The sequence below is a fragment of the Hylobates moloch genome, unplaced genomic scaffold (genome assembly GCF_009828535.3).
Source record: "Hylobates moloch isolate HMO894 unplaced genomic scaffold, HMol_V3 SCAFFOLD_12, whole genome shotgun sequence".
Lineage (NCBI taxonomy): Eukaryota > Metazoa > Chordata > Mammalia > Primates > Hylobatidae > Hylobates > Hylobates moloch.
The window spans coordinates 47284030-47299251 of record NW_026652287.1 but is presented as its reverse complement, the minus strand read 5'-3'; the positions used below and the strand labels follow the sequence as shown (position 1 = coordinate 47299251).

Genomic DNA, 15222 nt, shown 5'->3' with positions numbered 1-15222 from the left:
GTCCAGTGCTGTCCTGGCCCCTCCTTGGACACATGGTCAAAGGCAGTGTCTGCACAGCCCCCACCTCACACGCAGTGACAGCAGTGTCCTTTCAGGGGACTCCAGGCCCCTATGGTCTGATCTGGGCCCCTCGGCTCCCTTCCCTCCAACCTCTGCTCTCAGACACCTAGATGTGGACACTCAGGGTGCAGCCCCCGTTCTTACCAGCCCCCGTTCTTACCTTGGCTTAAATGAGGCCTCCTCTGATCTATTTATTTTTTTAGGTTTTAGTTCTTATTATTATTATTTTTGAGACAGAGTCTCGTTCTGTCCCCAGGCTGGAGTGCAATGGCGCGATCTCGGCTCACTGCAACCTCCACCTCCTGGGTTCAAGCAGTTCTCCTGCCAAGTAGCTGGGATTACAGACGCCCACTGCCACGACCAGCTAATTTTTGTATTTTTAGTAGAGGTGGGGTTTCACTATGTTGCCCAGGCTGGTCTCGAACTCCTGACCTCAGGTGATCCACCCACCTCTGCCTTCCAAAGTGCTGGGATTACAGGTGTGAGCCACCGCGCCTGGCCTCCTCTGATCTATTTAAAATCACGACCAGTCTGGCCAACATGGTGAAACCCCGTCTCTACTAAAAATACAAAAAAAAAAAAAAAAAATTAGCCGGGTGTGGTGGTGTGCGCCTGTAATCCCAGCTACTCGGGAGGCTGTGGCAGGAGAATCATATGAACCAGGGAGGTGGAGGTTGCAGTGAGCCGAGATTGCGCCATTGCACTCCAGCCCGAGTGACAGTGCAAGATTCCGTCTCAAAAAAAAAATCACAACCTGCTCCCAAGTCAGCACTGCCTAACCCCCTTTCTGGCCATAGTTTTCTCCACAGCACCTAATACCATTCAACAGGCTGCATGTTTATATTTTCATCTATGTTCTGTCTCTGTCTACTGAAATAGAAGCTCTCAGAGGTAGGGATTTGTGTCTGTTGTGTTCCATACCTTCCCTGAGGCCTAAATTGTGCCTGGCACATAGTGGATGCTCAATAATGTTCTGCTCATTTTATGAATGAATGAAAAACTGTCAGAGGAGGTGGAGAAGAGGATGGACCTGAGTAAGAAGAGAGTGAAACCTGATCGGCTAGCTGTTGGGGGACAGGGGACATCACAGTTTCCGTGGCCTGCAAGTCGCTGAACAGGGGAACATAGTCATTGGAAGCTCGGTCTCCGGCCTCCCAAGGCTGCCTGTCTTGTGACCAGCCCTGTGGGAGACTGGATCACAGAGGCGGCTAGTGTCCCGACCAGCTGACTGTCCTCCTCACCTCCCAGGTGCACAAGGAGTACAGCAAGTGCCTGCGTCACTCCTACTGCTGCATCCGCTCCCCACCCGGGGGCACTCACGGATCCCTCAAGACCTCAGCCATGCGAAGCAACACCCGCTACTACACAGGGACCCAGGTATCAGGCCAGACAGGGCTCCCTGGGGCTGAATGTTGGAACCTGGAGCCTGAGAGGTGGGGAGTGGCTTGGCCTGGGTTTCTGATTGTGATGATCGGGTGAGCAGTCTCAGAAAGATGCCAGAGGGTGGGTGGCCCAAGGACCCCCTTGCATCTGGGTTGTGTTCCCAGAGCCGAATTCGGAGGATGTGGAATGACACTGTGAGGAAACAGACGGAGTCCTCCTTCATGGCGGGTGACATCAACAGCACCCCCACCCTGAACCGAGGTGAGAAGGCATCCCTCTGCCTCTGGCTCCAGTCTCTGGAGGCTCCTGGTTGCCTTGTGACCTCTGATCCCTTGGCCAGGTACCATGGGGAACCACCTGCTGACCAACCCTGTGCTGCAGCCCCGTGGGGGCACCAGTCCCTACAACACCCTCATCGCTGAGTCAGTGGGCTTCAATCCCGCCTCGCCCCCTGTCTTCAACTCCCCAGGTGAGAGCACGGGGGAAGCATCCCAGGTTGGGAAATGGAGGGTTTGTGTCCCAAGGGACCTCTGCATGGGATGTTCTGTGCCCCAGAACTGGAGCCTGGACTTGCATTTCGAACTCATCCTTGCCTTTTCTCTTTTCTCTTCTGGCTGCCACCTGCAGGGAGCTACCGGGAACCCAGTAAGTGTGACTCTTCCCTGGGGATGTTTCTGAGGCTGGGAGAGGGACAGACAGTGTCCTTCTCAGACGGCCTCACTTAAGGAGGAGGACTTGGGATGCCTCCCCATGCCCACATCTCCCCACCCCCCGACACACAGACTCTGGCAGCTGAATGGAGGATAGTGGATGGTGTTCACTGAGTTTGGGCTGTAAGTGCTGAGGGTCTGAGCACAGGAAAGCGATCCTGTTGCCCAGGCCTCCTCACACTGCTGAGACCCTGAGGGAACTGGTCCTTGTCCCCCACCTTTCATCAATCCGCTGCTGGGCTGGTGTGTCTACTGCCAGTGAGGGAGAAAGGGAATGTGAGACCAGAGATCCAGGGGGCAGGGGGAAGCCTATGGAAAACCAACAGGAATTGAGCCCCACTTCTCCACACGGACGACACCCCCTCACTGCCCCCTAGTGCATCCAGGGCCCCTCTTCCACCTGACCAGCCCCTTTCTGCCCTGCAGAGCACCCCTTGGGAGGCCGGGAAGCCTGTGGCATGGACACCCTGCCCCTGAATGGCAACTTCAATAACAGTTACTCCTTGCGAAGTGGGGATTTCCCTCCCGGGGATGGGGGCCCTGAGCCGCCCCGAGGCCGGAACCTAGCCGATGCAGCGGCCTTCGAGAAGATGATCATCTCGGAGCTGGTGCACAACAACCTGCGGGGGAGCAGCAGCGCGGCCAAGGGCCCTCCACCGCCTGAGCCCCCTGTGCCACCTGTGCCAGGGGGCGGGGGCGAGGAAGAGGCGGGCGGGCCCGGGTGTGCTGACCGGGCCGAGATTGAACTTCTCTATAAGGCCCTGGAGGAGCCTCTGCTGCTGCCCCGGGCCCAGTCGGTGCTGTACCAGAGCGATCTGGACGAGTCGGAGAGCTGCACGGCCGAGGACGGCGCCACCAGCCGGCCCCTCTCCTCCCCTCCTGGCCGGGACTCCCTCTATGCCAGCGGGGCCAACCTGCGGGACTCACCCTCCTACCCGGACAGCAGCCCTGAGGGGCCCAGTGAGGCCCTGCCCCCACCCCCTCCTGCACCCCCTGGCCCCCCCGAAATCTACTACACCTCACGCCCGCCAGCCCTGGTGGCCCGGAATCCCCTGCAGGGCTACTACCAGGTGCGGCGTCCTAGCCACGAGGGCTACCTGGCAGCCCCAGGCCTTGAGGGGCCAGGGCCCGATGGGGATGGGCAGATGCAGCTGGTCACCAGTCTCTGAGGGGACCTCATGGACCAGGGGCTGGTGGCCCAGGCCAGGGAGGGAACCCTGGGCAGGGCTCTGGTGGGAGAGGGAAACAGATGGAGGCAGTGGCTGGTGGGCCACTCTCTCCAGGTGCCCCTCAGCCATGGGCCCTACAGTCCCCTCAGGGGACTCTGACCTGGCGGCCTGAGGTGCCAGGGTTCACAGACAGGGTTTCCCACCAGCCACATGCACCAGCTCTATTTGGGGGAAGTGTAGTGAGGAGGAGCCCAGAGGTCCCCAGGGGAGTGAGGAGGGAGAACTTGGAAGGGTGCAGCCCACTTCCAGACTCTCCCCTCTCCCACCCTTCTACCCTGTGAAGGGAAATGAGGGCTTTAGTTTCCCTGGGCAGGGAGGGGCAGCTTCTGAGGTTGCCAAAGGCCCCTACTGGATCGAACCTGTCAGCTGCTCCTCTCCGCAGCCAGAAATGCTGTGGGCTGCTCCCTGGAGACTGGGAAAAGGCCGAAGGGCAGGGGGACTGGGCGGTGGTGGCTGGTGGTTTAAAGGTTGAACTTTCTCTGAAGCTCCTTTCCCCTTGCTCTTGGTCCCTGCCCCCCAAGCAAACCTGCTCCCTCTGCCTCCCAGTGCACCCAATGACCCCCTCCCTTGGGGCGACTCCTGATGAAGCACAACTCCCCGCAAGGCCCCCAGCCCACAGGGGTGGCCATATTTGGGCAGTTCCCAGTCCTGTGGGCTCGGCTATCTGGGGAGCAGATTTTGGGTCTGGATCTCCCTGGGGAGTGGGTCCTGGGCTTGGATCTTTCCCTAGGGGGCCCTCTTACTCCTTCCTCTCTCCTCCTCCTCCTTCCCCATTGCTGTAAATATTTCAACGAAATGGAAAAGGAAAAAAAAAAGACAAAAAAAAGAAAAGAAAAAAAATCTCATCACTTGAAGCCACCGGGAGCCTGCGGCCCGGGCCAGCCTGGGCTTTCTCCGGAGCAGAGCGGCGCTGCTGGCCCGGCAGCCAGGACTTCTCCGTGTACGTGCATCCCCAGTCCCCGCCGGGGCGGGCAGGCCGCCAGAGCAGCTTTTTACAATCCAGAGACAAAACAAAATCTAGATGCAACAGCGAAACAAAGAACCCATTTCCTTCCTGGCACCCGTTTCTGTCCCCTCCTTTCCTGCTCCGCCTGCCCGGCATCATCAGCCCTTCTGGGGCGTGTACCTCACTGCCTGCCCCAGGACCAGAGGCCTGTCTCCCCCTTCCCTCCCCACCGGCCCGGGGGAGACGTCTTCACACCCAAAGATGCTTTGTCAAGATGACTGCGCTGTCCCTTTGAGTTCCTACTTCTTGTATATTGCTTTGGGGACTCTAGCTGGGAAGATGGGGTTGATTTCCCACCTACAGAGGTTGATGGCGGAAGGAAAATGGGGAGGCACTGGGGTTGTGGAGGGCATGGGTATGGCTGAGGAGGGTGCTGGGAGCGGCAAGGCGGGCTGTCTGGGGGGGAGGGGCAACGGTGAGAGATCACCCTCCCTACCCTCCACCTTCCCTCAGGGAAGACGAAGCCAGGTGCCAGGGCTGGGGTCAGGACACCCATGTTCTGGGGGGCTTGACCCCAAATCCCAGACCCTGGAAGCTCCAGGCTTGGGATGTCTCCTGAGCACCTCTCCGGGCCCCCTCCTCTCCAGCCTGTCAGCCCAGCCTCCCCAGCCCCCTCCCCTCAACTCTAGGGGTAGCGTAGCCCCAGGCCACCCTAGCCCAGCCCCTGCATTGCCATTTCCCCAGAGGTGGCCCCTCCACCTCTGCTTTGACCTCTCCCCGTCTCTCTGCCCCTCCTTTTCTCACAAGTGCCATGAGTTTTCAAACATCTTCGGGTCTCAGCCTGCTGCTGCCATGAACTTTGTTGGGTTAAGGGGGAGGGGCTCTAGGAAGGAACTGGGGGGAAGGGGACAGGTAGGTGGCTGGAGGGACCCTTTTTGCTGCTAGAAAGCCCCTCCCTTCTCCTGGGGAGCTGGGGCTGGCTTGTCCCCATCAATTAGGGGAGAAGGGGTCAGACCAAAGATGGTGGTTTGTCCCAAGTAAGGGAACAGGTGTGGGGAAGAGGTGGGGTTGGGTTCCAACTCTGGCTTTTTCTGGTGGAAAGGCCTAACCCATTACACTAGAAGACCATGGGTGAAGTCTAGATGGGGAGGAGAAGTGAGGCCAGGGACCGTCTTGCCAGACGACTGAGGAGGGCAGGGGACAGTTCCATGGCCCTTCCTGGACTGCACTAGGCTGGGAGCTCTGTGGTTGTGTGGAGGGGTGGTCAGAGGTCTGTGAAGAGCGGGCAAGAGGCATGGGCAGGCGAGGAGCCGGCCCGTCCCGGGAAGCAGCCCAGCCTGTGGCTGCCCCCGAAACCAGGAGGAGGGCCGGGAGAGTTCTGGGGGGGCTGAGGCACACAGGGAGGCCCACTCCCTACCTGCCCAGCCTTCCTTGTATCTCTGCAGACTTGGACAATCAAAGGGAGAGAGGGTGTACCGGGTCCTGTTCCAGCCGGCATCGACCGGTGGCTTCCAGGCCTCAGAGCTGTGTGGCAGGGCCCCCTGCTGGGGCTGGACACCACTGCAGTCCAGTGCAAAGCCGCCCCCAGAGCCCAGGTGTCCCCCCCACCTAACCAGACCTGGTGCCTTGACACCCCCACCCCAGCTGGGACGGTACAGAGAAGGGTCTTGGTTTCCTCTCCTACTCCCTTCCTTGGGCTCCTGAACTCATTTGCTCCTAAATCTTGTTAATTATTTTTCTCTGGATTTTGGTTTCTTTTGGCTTTTCCTTGCCTTCCCCTTTCTCTCTGTCTCCAACTCTCTTTCCCCATGTCTTTCTCGCTGTCTCTATGTTCCTCTTCTCTCATCCTCAACTTTCTGTCCATTCGGGCCTCCTCCCCACCGCCCACGCCCCTAGCCCCTCCCTCCTTGGTCTCCTTTTCGATATGCCAAACCAATTTTGGGTCGAGTGCATTTAACGAGAACAAAACAAAAGGCTCATAACAACAAGAACGTTTCAGAAAAAAACAAAAAGTTTAAAAAAAAAATGTTGAGTCAAAAAGTCAAACAATAAAGAAATTAAGATTTCTTGGAATGACAAGAGTGGTGTGACTTCTTGAGCGGGGGAGTAAGAAATGGGTGAATAGCTGGGTGCAGTGGCTCAGTCCTGTAATCCCAGCATTTTGGGAGGCTGAGGTGGGTGGATCACTTGAGGCTAGGAGTTTGAGACTAGCCTGGTCAACATGGTGAAACCCTATCTCTACTAAAAAGACAAAAAATTAGCTGGGCATGGTGGCAAGCACCTGTGGTCCCAGCTACTCGGGAGGCTAAGGCAGGAGAATTGCTTGAACCCAGCCGGAAGGCAGAGGTTGCAGTGAGCCAAGATCGTACCACTGCACTCCAGCCTGGGCTACAGAGTGAAATTCTGTCTCAAAAAAGAAAGAAAGAAATGGTTGAGCAGATCTGCACAGGGGCGTCCCTATGGGCTCTGGTCTGCACTCAAGCATTCAGAACCCCTGGCAGAGGCCTGGCAATTATAGAATCATTCATGTTTATGAGACCTCAGTAAGTTCCTGGGCCTGGTGGAGCATTTCATGTGCAGTTTCTCTGAATCCTCACAAAATGCTCCTGGATGGAGACAGCGATGAGAGTTCCATTTTACAGATGGGGAAATTGAGGCTTACAGCCCTCAGATGCATGCCCCAGTCTCTCTGACCAGGCCACTGTCCCATGCTGTCTCACAGAAGCCCTTCTTGGCCCAGATGTCTGTCCCCAGGCTGTACTAGAGCAGAGCTCAGGAATTGTACACTGTGATGTCTCATTACAATTGCCGTTCCTACACTCCCACATGCTACTGGCAGGGAGTGCTTTCAAACTTGACACACGGTGGAATTGCATCATGTGTATTTCACATTGTCAGTTCACCAACGAACTGCCCAAGCTCAGAGAGAGAGGAATAACTACTCAAACTACAAGGATCCTTTTCCGGGCCCCTCTGCCCTAAAAAGATACTTGTGTCTAGGACACCACCCACCTCCCCACAGCCACTCCTTCCCAGTCTTCATGGCTGGCTCCTTCTTGTCTGACCTCCTAATGATGGGGAACCCAGGGGCTCAGTCCTTAGACCTTTTCTCTCACTCCCTGGAAGGTTTCACCCCATCTCATGGTTTGAAATGCCACCGGGTGGGCGCAGTGGCTCATGCCTGTAATTCCAACACTTTGGGAGGCCGAGGCAGGCAGATCACGAGATCAGGAGTTCGAGACCAGCCTGGCCAACAAGGTGAAACCCCGTCTCTACTAAAAATACAAAAATTAGCTGGGCGTAGTGGCGAGTGCCTGTAGTCCCAGCTACTCAGGAGGCTGAGGCAGGAGAATCGCTGGAACCCAGGAGGCGGAGGTTGCAGTGAGCCGAGATCGCACCACTGCACTCCAGCCTGGGCGACAGAGCGAGACTCCACTAGAAGAAAGAAAAAAAGAGAAGAGAAGAGAGGAGGGGAGGGGAGGGGAAAGAAAGGAAAGAGAAAGGAAGAAGGAAGGAAAGAAAGAAAAGAAAAAGAAAGAAAAGGAAAGAAGGAAACAAAGAGAAAGAAAGAAGGAAAGAAAGAAATGCTACCTATACACTGATCACCCCCAAACGTAGCTCTCCAGCCTGAACTCCTACCTGAGCTCCAGATTTACATATATTCACCTACCTACCCCATCTCTCTCCCTGGTATCTGGTAGGATCTCAAATTAACCTGTCCCAAACTGAGACCCTGGCCTCTCCCACCCCCATCTCTAACACTGCCACCACTGTAGTTCTTCCCATGTGAAGCTTTGAGCTTCCTCACCTCAACTAAAAGTGAGTCCATCCATCCTTTGATTCAAGCTAAAGACCTTGGAGCTTCTCTTGAACTCATCTTATTTGATACCCCACATCTGATTTGACAGCAAATACAATGATGGCTCTAACTTCTAAATATCCAGAATTAATTAGTTCTCACCCATGTTTCACCACAGCCACTACAACAGTCCCCTAAATATTATAGCTCCTTTGTCCCTCTTCAGGTTTTTCTCAACACAGAAACCAGAGTGATCTTGGTAAACATATTTTGTCCCTCCTCAGCTCAAAACTCTCCAATGCTCTCCTATCTCACCCAAAGCACAGGTCAAGGTAAACACAATGGCCTATAGGCCCTCCAACCTCACCCCCTGGCTTCCTCCCTACCTTCCCTCCACTCACTGGGCTCAAACATGCAGGCACCCTCTTGCCTGCCTTAGGGCCTTTGCACCAGCTGTTCTCTCTGCTAGCTTGGGCCCCCTCCCCCATCCCCATATCCACAGAGTTGACTTCCTCTCTTGCGGAGTTTATGAAAATGAAATCCTGCTTCCCAGAAGGCCTTCCCAAGCCACTCCAGAACTTCCTAGTCTGTGCCTTGCTCTGTCTTCATAGTACTACTGGCTAGCAATTACGTTTTGCTTATTTGTTTATCATCTGCCTCTTGGCTAGAATGTAAGATCTGGAAATGCAATGGTTCTTGGTCTGAGCCTAGCACAGCATCTGGCACACAGGCCATCTGTAAATATCTGTTAAAGAATGAGAGCTGAATTCAGCACAAGACCCAAAGTGAGCACAAGATAAGAGTGAAGGGTGATGGAAGCTCTTCAATGAGGATAAAGAAATATATATATATATATTTTTGAGACGGAGTCTTTCTCTGTCCCCCAGGCTGGAGTGCGGTGGCGCGATCTCGGCTCACCGCAACCTCCACCTCCTGGGTTCACACCATTCTCCTGCCTCAGCCTCCCGAGTAGCTGGGACCACAGGCGCCCACCAACACGCCTGGCTAATTTTTTTGTATTTTTTTTTTTTTTAGTAGAGACGGGGTTTCACCGTGTTAGCCAGGATGGTCTCGATCTCCTGACCTCGTGATCCACCCGCCTCGGCCTCCCAAAGTGCTGGGATTACAGGCTTGAGCCACTGTGCCCGGCCAGAAATATATTAAAAAAAAAAAAAAAAAAGAATGACGGAAACTGTGAATCTGCCATTCCCTCAGCTGGTTCAGTTTCACGGTGTGATGCTACGGTTTTAATTCAGCATGGCTCCAAAAACCTAAGATCAGTATTTCCTCTGGTGCCCAGCTGAAGAAGAGGTAATCTGTTCTCACTGGAGGATAAAATGAATCTACTAGACTTTCTGAGAGATGCACTGTGGGCAAGCATGGGGACTTTTAAGAGTAGATAATTTTAGCCAGGCACGGTGCCTGTATTCCCAACACTTTGGGAGGCCGAGGTGGGCAGATTGCTTGAGGCCAGGAGTTTGAGACCAGCCTGGTCAACATGGCGAAACTCTACTAAAACTACAAAAATTAGCTGAACGTGGTGGTGCCTGTAATCCCAGTTATTCAGGAGGCTGAGGCAGGAGAATTGCTTGAACCCGAAAAGGCAGAGGTTGCAGTGAACCAAGATCACACCACTGCACTCCAGCCTGGGTGACAGAGCAACACTCCATCTCAAAAAAAAAAAAAGAGTAGATAATTTTAACTATATGTGATTTGACCTCATACTCTGATTTGAAATCGAATCCCGCATACAGTGAGAGTCAAATATGACCAGTCCTTCTGTGTCGTTTACTCTCCCCTTCACTACACACAACCTAAACCCACTGTGCCTGACTGGATGCGGTGGCTCACCCCTGTAATCCCAACACTTTGGAGGCCAAGGCAGGCGGATCACCTGAGGTCAGGAATTCAAGACCAGCTTGGCCAACATGGCGAAACCCCGACTCTACTAAAAAAAAAAAAAAAGAAAAGAAAAAAAAATTAGCCGGTCGTGGTGGCGGGCGCCTGTAGTCCCAGGTACTCGGGAGGCTGAGGCAGGAGAGTCACTTGAACCTGGGAGGCAGAGGTTGCAGTGAGCCGAGGTCACGCCACTGCACTCCAGCCTGGCGACAGAGTGAGACTCTGTCTCAGAAATAAAAATAAACCTGCTGTGCCTGACAACCTCTGACCCTCAGGTAGTTAGTTGTTAGTGGCACCCATTCATCTGCATGTGCCCAGGGACAGTACATTTATGCTGAAATGTATCATTTCAAAACTCCTTCCTACATTTTATCTCATTTAATTCTCAGAATATATGTTTTGTTTCTTTGTTTTTGAGACAGAGTCTCACTCTGTTGCCCAGACTGGAGTGCAGTGGCGCAATCTCAGCTCACTGCAACCTCAGCCTCCCAGGTTCAAGTGATCCTCCTGCCTTAGCCTCCCGAATAGCTGGAATTACAGGCACCCACCGCCAAGCCCAGCAAATTTTTGTATTTTTAGAAGAGACAGGGTTTAGCCATGTTGGTCAGGCTGGTGTCAAACTCCTGACCTCAGGTGATCCGCCCGCCTCGGCCTCCCAAAGTGCTGGGATTACAGGCGTGAGAGACCAGTCCAAAAAGCTACTCGGGAGGCTGAGGCAGGAGAACTGCATGAACCCGGGAGGCGGAGGTTGCAGTGAGCCAAGTTCACACCATTGTACTTCAGCCTGGGTGACAAAGCAAGACTTTGTCTCAAATAATAATAATAATAATTTTTAAAAACTGTGAACATCAAAACATTATAAAAATTAAAAGACGTCTGGGTGCGGTGGCTCATGCATGTAATCCCAGCACTTTGGGAGGCTGAGGTGGGAGGATCACCTAAGGTCAGGAGTTCGATACCAGCCTGACCAACATGGTGAAACCCCATCTACACTAAAAATACAAAAATTAGCCAGGCGTGCTGGCGCACACCTGTAATCCCAGCTACTCAGAAAGCTGAGGCAAGAGAATCGCTTGAACCCGGGAGGCGGCAGTGAGCTGAGATCGTGCCATTGAACTCTAGCTTGGGCAACAAGAGCGAAACTCTGTCTCAAAAATAAAAATAAAAATAAAAAGATAAGGACACTGAGCAACAGGAACACTAACGGTGGCAGTGAGAACCAGTACCATCATTCTGAAGCGCAGATTAGCAGTATCTTGAAAAGGTGAATACTTCTGCAATCCCCCATCCAGCACTTCAACTCCTAGGTTTATCTCCCAGAGTAACTCCTACATATGTTCAAGGAGACATAGATACCAACGCATACTGCAGCACTGTTTGTAATAGTAGAAAACTGAAAACACCCTAAATTTCAACCAAGTGAATTGATAAGTAAACGCTGTCCAGCAAAACTTTCTGTTCTCATGGAAATGTTTCCTCTCTATGTTCTCTATACACCATGGGGGCCACTAGCCACAGGCTCCTGCTGAACATGTGAAATGTGACTAGTGTGTCTGGGGAAGTGGATTATTTGTTTTGTCTGATTTTAATCTAAATAGTCACATGTGGCTAGTGGCTACCTTATCAGCACAGCTGTATAGCCATGAAACTAAGTGAATTAGAGCTATACACGTTTCCACATAGATAAATCTCAAAAGCATTACACTGGATAAAAAAAAGCAAGTTTCAGAAGGCAGGACCCAGTGCCACCTTAGTGCCAGCTCTGTCAGGATACACCCAGTATGATCCTGCTATCAGAGGTCCCCAAGACCACCCTGAGGTTCAATGACTCACTGGGAGGAGTCACAGGATTTTGCTTGGAAGTGTAGGCATGGCTGTGATTTATGATAGTGAAGAGACACAAAGCACAATCAGCAAAGGGAAAAGGTGCAGAAGCTGAAGTCCAGAGGAAACCAGGACAAGCTTCTAAGAGTCCTCTCCTAGTGGAGTCACACAGGACTCCATCAATTCCTACCGCCAAGTATGACAGCACGAGGGATATGCGGTCTACCAGAGAAGCTCATTACTCAGTGACCAGAGTTGTACATGGGGGTGGTCGTGTACCAAAATGCCAGATTCCAGAAGGAAAGCAGGTGTTCAACATGAACCACATTGGCCAGGCGCGGTGGCTCACGCTTGTAATCCCAGCACTTTGGGAGGCCGAGGCGGGCGGATCACGAGGTCAGGAGATCGAAACCACGGTGAAACCCCGTCTCTACTGAAAAATACAAAAACTTAGCCGGGTGTGGTGACGGGCGCCTGTAGTCCCAGCTACTCGGAGAGGCTGAGGCAGGAGAATGGCGTGAACCCGGAAGGCGGAGCTTGCAGTGAGCCGAGACTGCGCCACTGCACTCCAGCCTGGGGGACAGAGCGAGACTCCGTCTCAAAAAAAAAAAAAAAAAACAAAAAACAACATGAACCACATTGTTGGTGGAAACAGTTTAGGCACTCATCATTTGGGGAACGGCAGGAACCCTCCTAAAATCCAAGTTCCTAGATATCAGCCAAGAGCCAATCTTGCAAATAGGTCTTTCTAAGGATAGCAGTCTCAGGCCTGCTAGGTTAACTCTAAATTGCACAGACACCATTTATATAAAAGTATAGAACATGACGAACAATACTATATATTGTTTAAAGATACATGCCTATATGCACAGAAGACTGTAAACACCAAATTCAGGGTTGCAGTTACATTTGAGGAAAAAGGAAGAGGAATGGGTTTGATGCAGGGGTATAAGGCCCTTCAGTTGCATCTCTAATGTTTTAGCTCTTAAGCTGGGTAACAGTATTTTGCTATAGCACTTCTTATACTTTCTCGAGCATGTGTGCACCTGAAGTATTACACAAGAATGAAGACGTATCTGCTTATTACTATATGCTACTAACAGTTCAGTCTTTTGTTTGTTTGTTTTTAGACAGGGTCTCACTCTGTTGCCTAGCTAGGCTGGAGTGCAGTGGTGAGATCTTGGTTCACTGCAACCTCTGCCCCCAGGACTCAAGCAATCCTCTCACCTCAGCCTCCTGAGTAGCTGGGACCACAGGCACATGCCACCACACCCAGCTAATTTTTTTATGTTTTGTAGAGACAGGGTTTTGCTATGTTGCCCAGGCTGGTCTCGAACTCCTGAGGTCAAGCAATCCACCTGCCTCAGCCTCCCAAAATGCTGGGATTACAGGCGTGAGCCACCGCACCTGGCTGGTTCATGTTTATTGAGTACTTTTCACATTCCAGGTACTATGCTAAACTAAACCCACCCTTTACACAGATTTATTCTTTTTTGAGACGGAATCTTCCTCTGTCACCAGGCTGGAGTGCAGTGGCGCAATCTCGGCTCACTGCAACCTCCACCTCCCAGGTTCAAGCAATTCTCCTGCCTCAGCCTCCCAAGTAGCTAGGACTACAGGCACGCACCACCACGGCTGGCTAATTTTTTGTATTTTAGTAGAAACAGGTTTTAATCATGTTGGCCAGGATGGTCTCGATCTCCTGACCTGGTGATCTGCCCACCTCGGCCTCCCAGAGTGCGTGACCCACTGCGCCCGGCCAAGAAAGCGCTACTTTAAATAGGGTACTTTGGGAAGTCTTCTTTCAGAGGACATTTGAGCTGAACCACAAGTGAAGAGAATGAGACAGCCATGCAATTATCTGGAGGAAGCACATTCCAGGCAGAGGGAACGGCAAGTGCAAAGCCCTGCGGCAGAAATAAGCTGGATGTGTTGAAAGAAGGGAAATAAAGCCAGCTGGGCTTGAGAACGGTGACAAGAGGAAGAATGGTGGAAGAATGGTAGATGAGTCCTGAGAGGTCAGCTAAGGCCACCACGCAGGGCCGCCTAAGCCATAGGAAAGATCTTAGGTTTCATTCTAAGTAGGATAAGCCTTTGAAGGTTTTAAGCAGAGTAATGACATGATCTGGTTTACAAGTGAAGATCATTCAGCCAGCTGTAAGGAGAATGCATCATAGACAGGGCCACATTCTTCATTAGCGCCACGGAAATAATGCTGGTGGCTCATGAGCTTCTCAGGGGCCACGAAAAGGTCAGGGACAGGGATAAAGGGAAAAAAGTTCCACAATGCAAAGAGAAAACTACAAAGTTGGAATGAATAAATGTTTAATTAAGCATCTAGAAATGTGACATCATGACAACTGCATTAATCATTAAATTTAGTATTCATAAGCAATCGAATTACATTTGGAAATTAGATTTTCTCAAATCACAAATATCCCCAAGTATGCAATGATTGCCAAGAAATCAAGCGAATCATAAATGTGAGTTTCCTTGAAGCCAAATAATTTCAAAAGAATAAAAACAAAGCTTTCAATTTTTTAACAGCTAAAAAGAATTCTTCTTAACTTAATGTGAAATGCAGATACCAAAAATGGGCTACGCACTGTAATCCCAGCACTTAAGGACAAGATAGGTGGACTGCTTGAGGCCAGGAGTTTCAAGACCAGCCTGGGCAACGGCAAGACCCCGTCTCTACAAAAAATTTAAAAAGTAAAAGAGGCAGGGCATGGTGGCTCATGCCTGTAATCCCAGCACTTTGGGAGGCCGAGGCGAGTAGATCACCTGAGGTCAGGAGTTTGAGACCAGCCTGGCCAACATGGTGAAACCCCGTCTTTACTAAAAATACAAAAATTAGCCAGGTAAGGTAGCGTGTGCCTGTAGTCCCAGCTACTCCGGAGGCTGAGGTGGGAGAATCACTTGAAGCTGGAAGCAGGGGGTTGCAGTGAGCCAAGATCACGCCACTGCACTCCAGCCTGAGTGACAGAGCAAGACTCCCTCTCAAAAATAAATAAATAAATAAATAAAATCTATAAAACGAGTTAGGCATGGTGGCACGCACTGGTGATCCCAGCTACTCGGGAGGCTGAGGTGGGAGGATCACTTGAGCCCAAGAGTTCCAGGTTATAGTGAGCCACGATTATGCCACTTGCACTCCAGCCTGGGCAAAAGAGCTCTATTTAAAAAAAAAAAATCCCACAGGAACTAGATTGTTTAAAAAGAAAAGGAAAAGGAAAACATACTAGCACAGTGAGTGAGTCCTAGTGAGCCCACAGAGGTGACTGAGTAAGAAATACTAGTGCCTTGGATCAGTGCTGTTCAGGCTTACAGCCTGTGAGTTTGAACACTGTCCGGAGCACCCTTAGAAAGGCC

General features: G+C 52.0%; 2 protein-coding genes across 4 annotated transcripts in view; both read left to right on the top strand.

Moving 5' to 3' along the window:
- The window catches only part of ADGRL1 (adhesion G protein-coupled receptor L1), a 56353-nt gene extending 53031 nt beyond the window's left edge, over nucleotides 1-3322 (top strand). For all 3 annotated transcript variants that reach the window (XM_032169940.2, XM_032169939.2, XM_058424942.1), the window contains 5 exons: nucleotides 1309-1437; nucleotides 1608-1704; nucleotides 1784-1912; nucleotides 2071-2088; nucleotides 2580-3322. In XM_032169940.2, the coding sequence (XP_032025831.1) occupies nucleotides 1309-1437; nucleotides 1608-1704; nucleotides 1784-1912; nucleotides 2071-2088; nucleotides 2580-3322 (1116 nt within the window). The remainder of the gene's footprint in view (nucleotides 1-1308; nucleotides 1438-1607; nucleotides 1705-1783; nucleotides 1913-2070; nucleotides 2089-2579) is intronic.
- A 1081-nt stretch (nucleotides 3323-4403) lies between these two features.
- LOC116478592 (uncharacterized) lies at nucleotides 4404-6374 on the top strand. Its single transcript, XM_032169942.2, has one exon. It carries the CDS (start codon nucleotides 4404-4406, stop codon nucleotides 5271-5273), a length of 870 nt encoding a protein of 289 aa, XP_032025833.1. The 3' UTR covers nucleotides 5274-6374.
- The last annotated feature ends 8848 nt before the right edge of the window (nucleotides 6375-15222 follow it).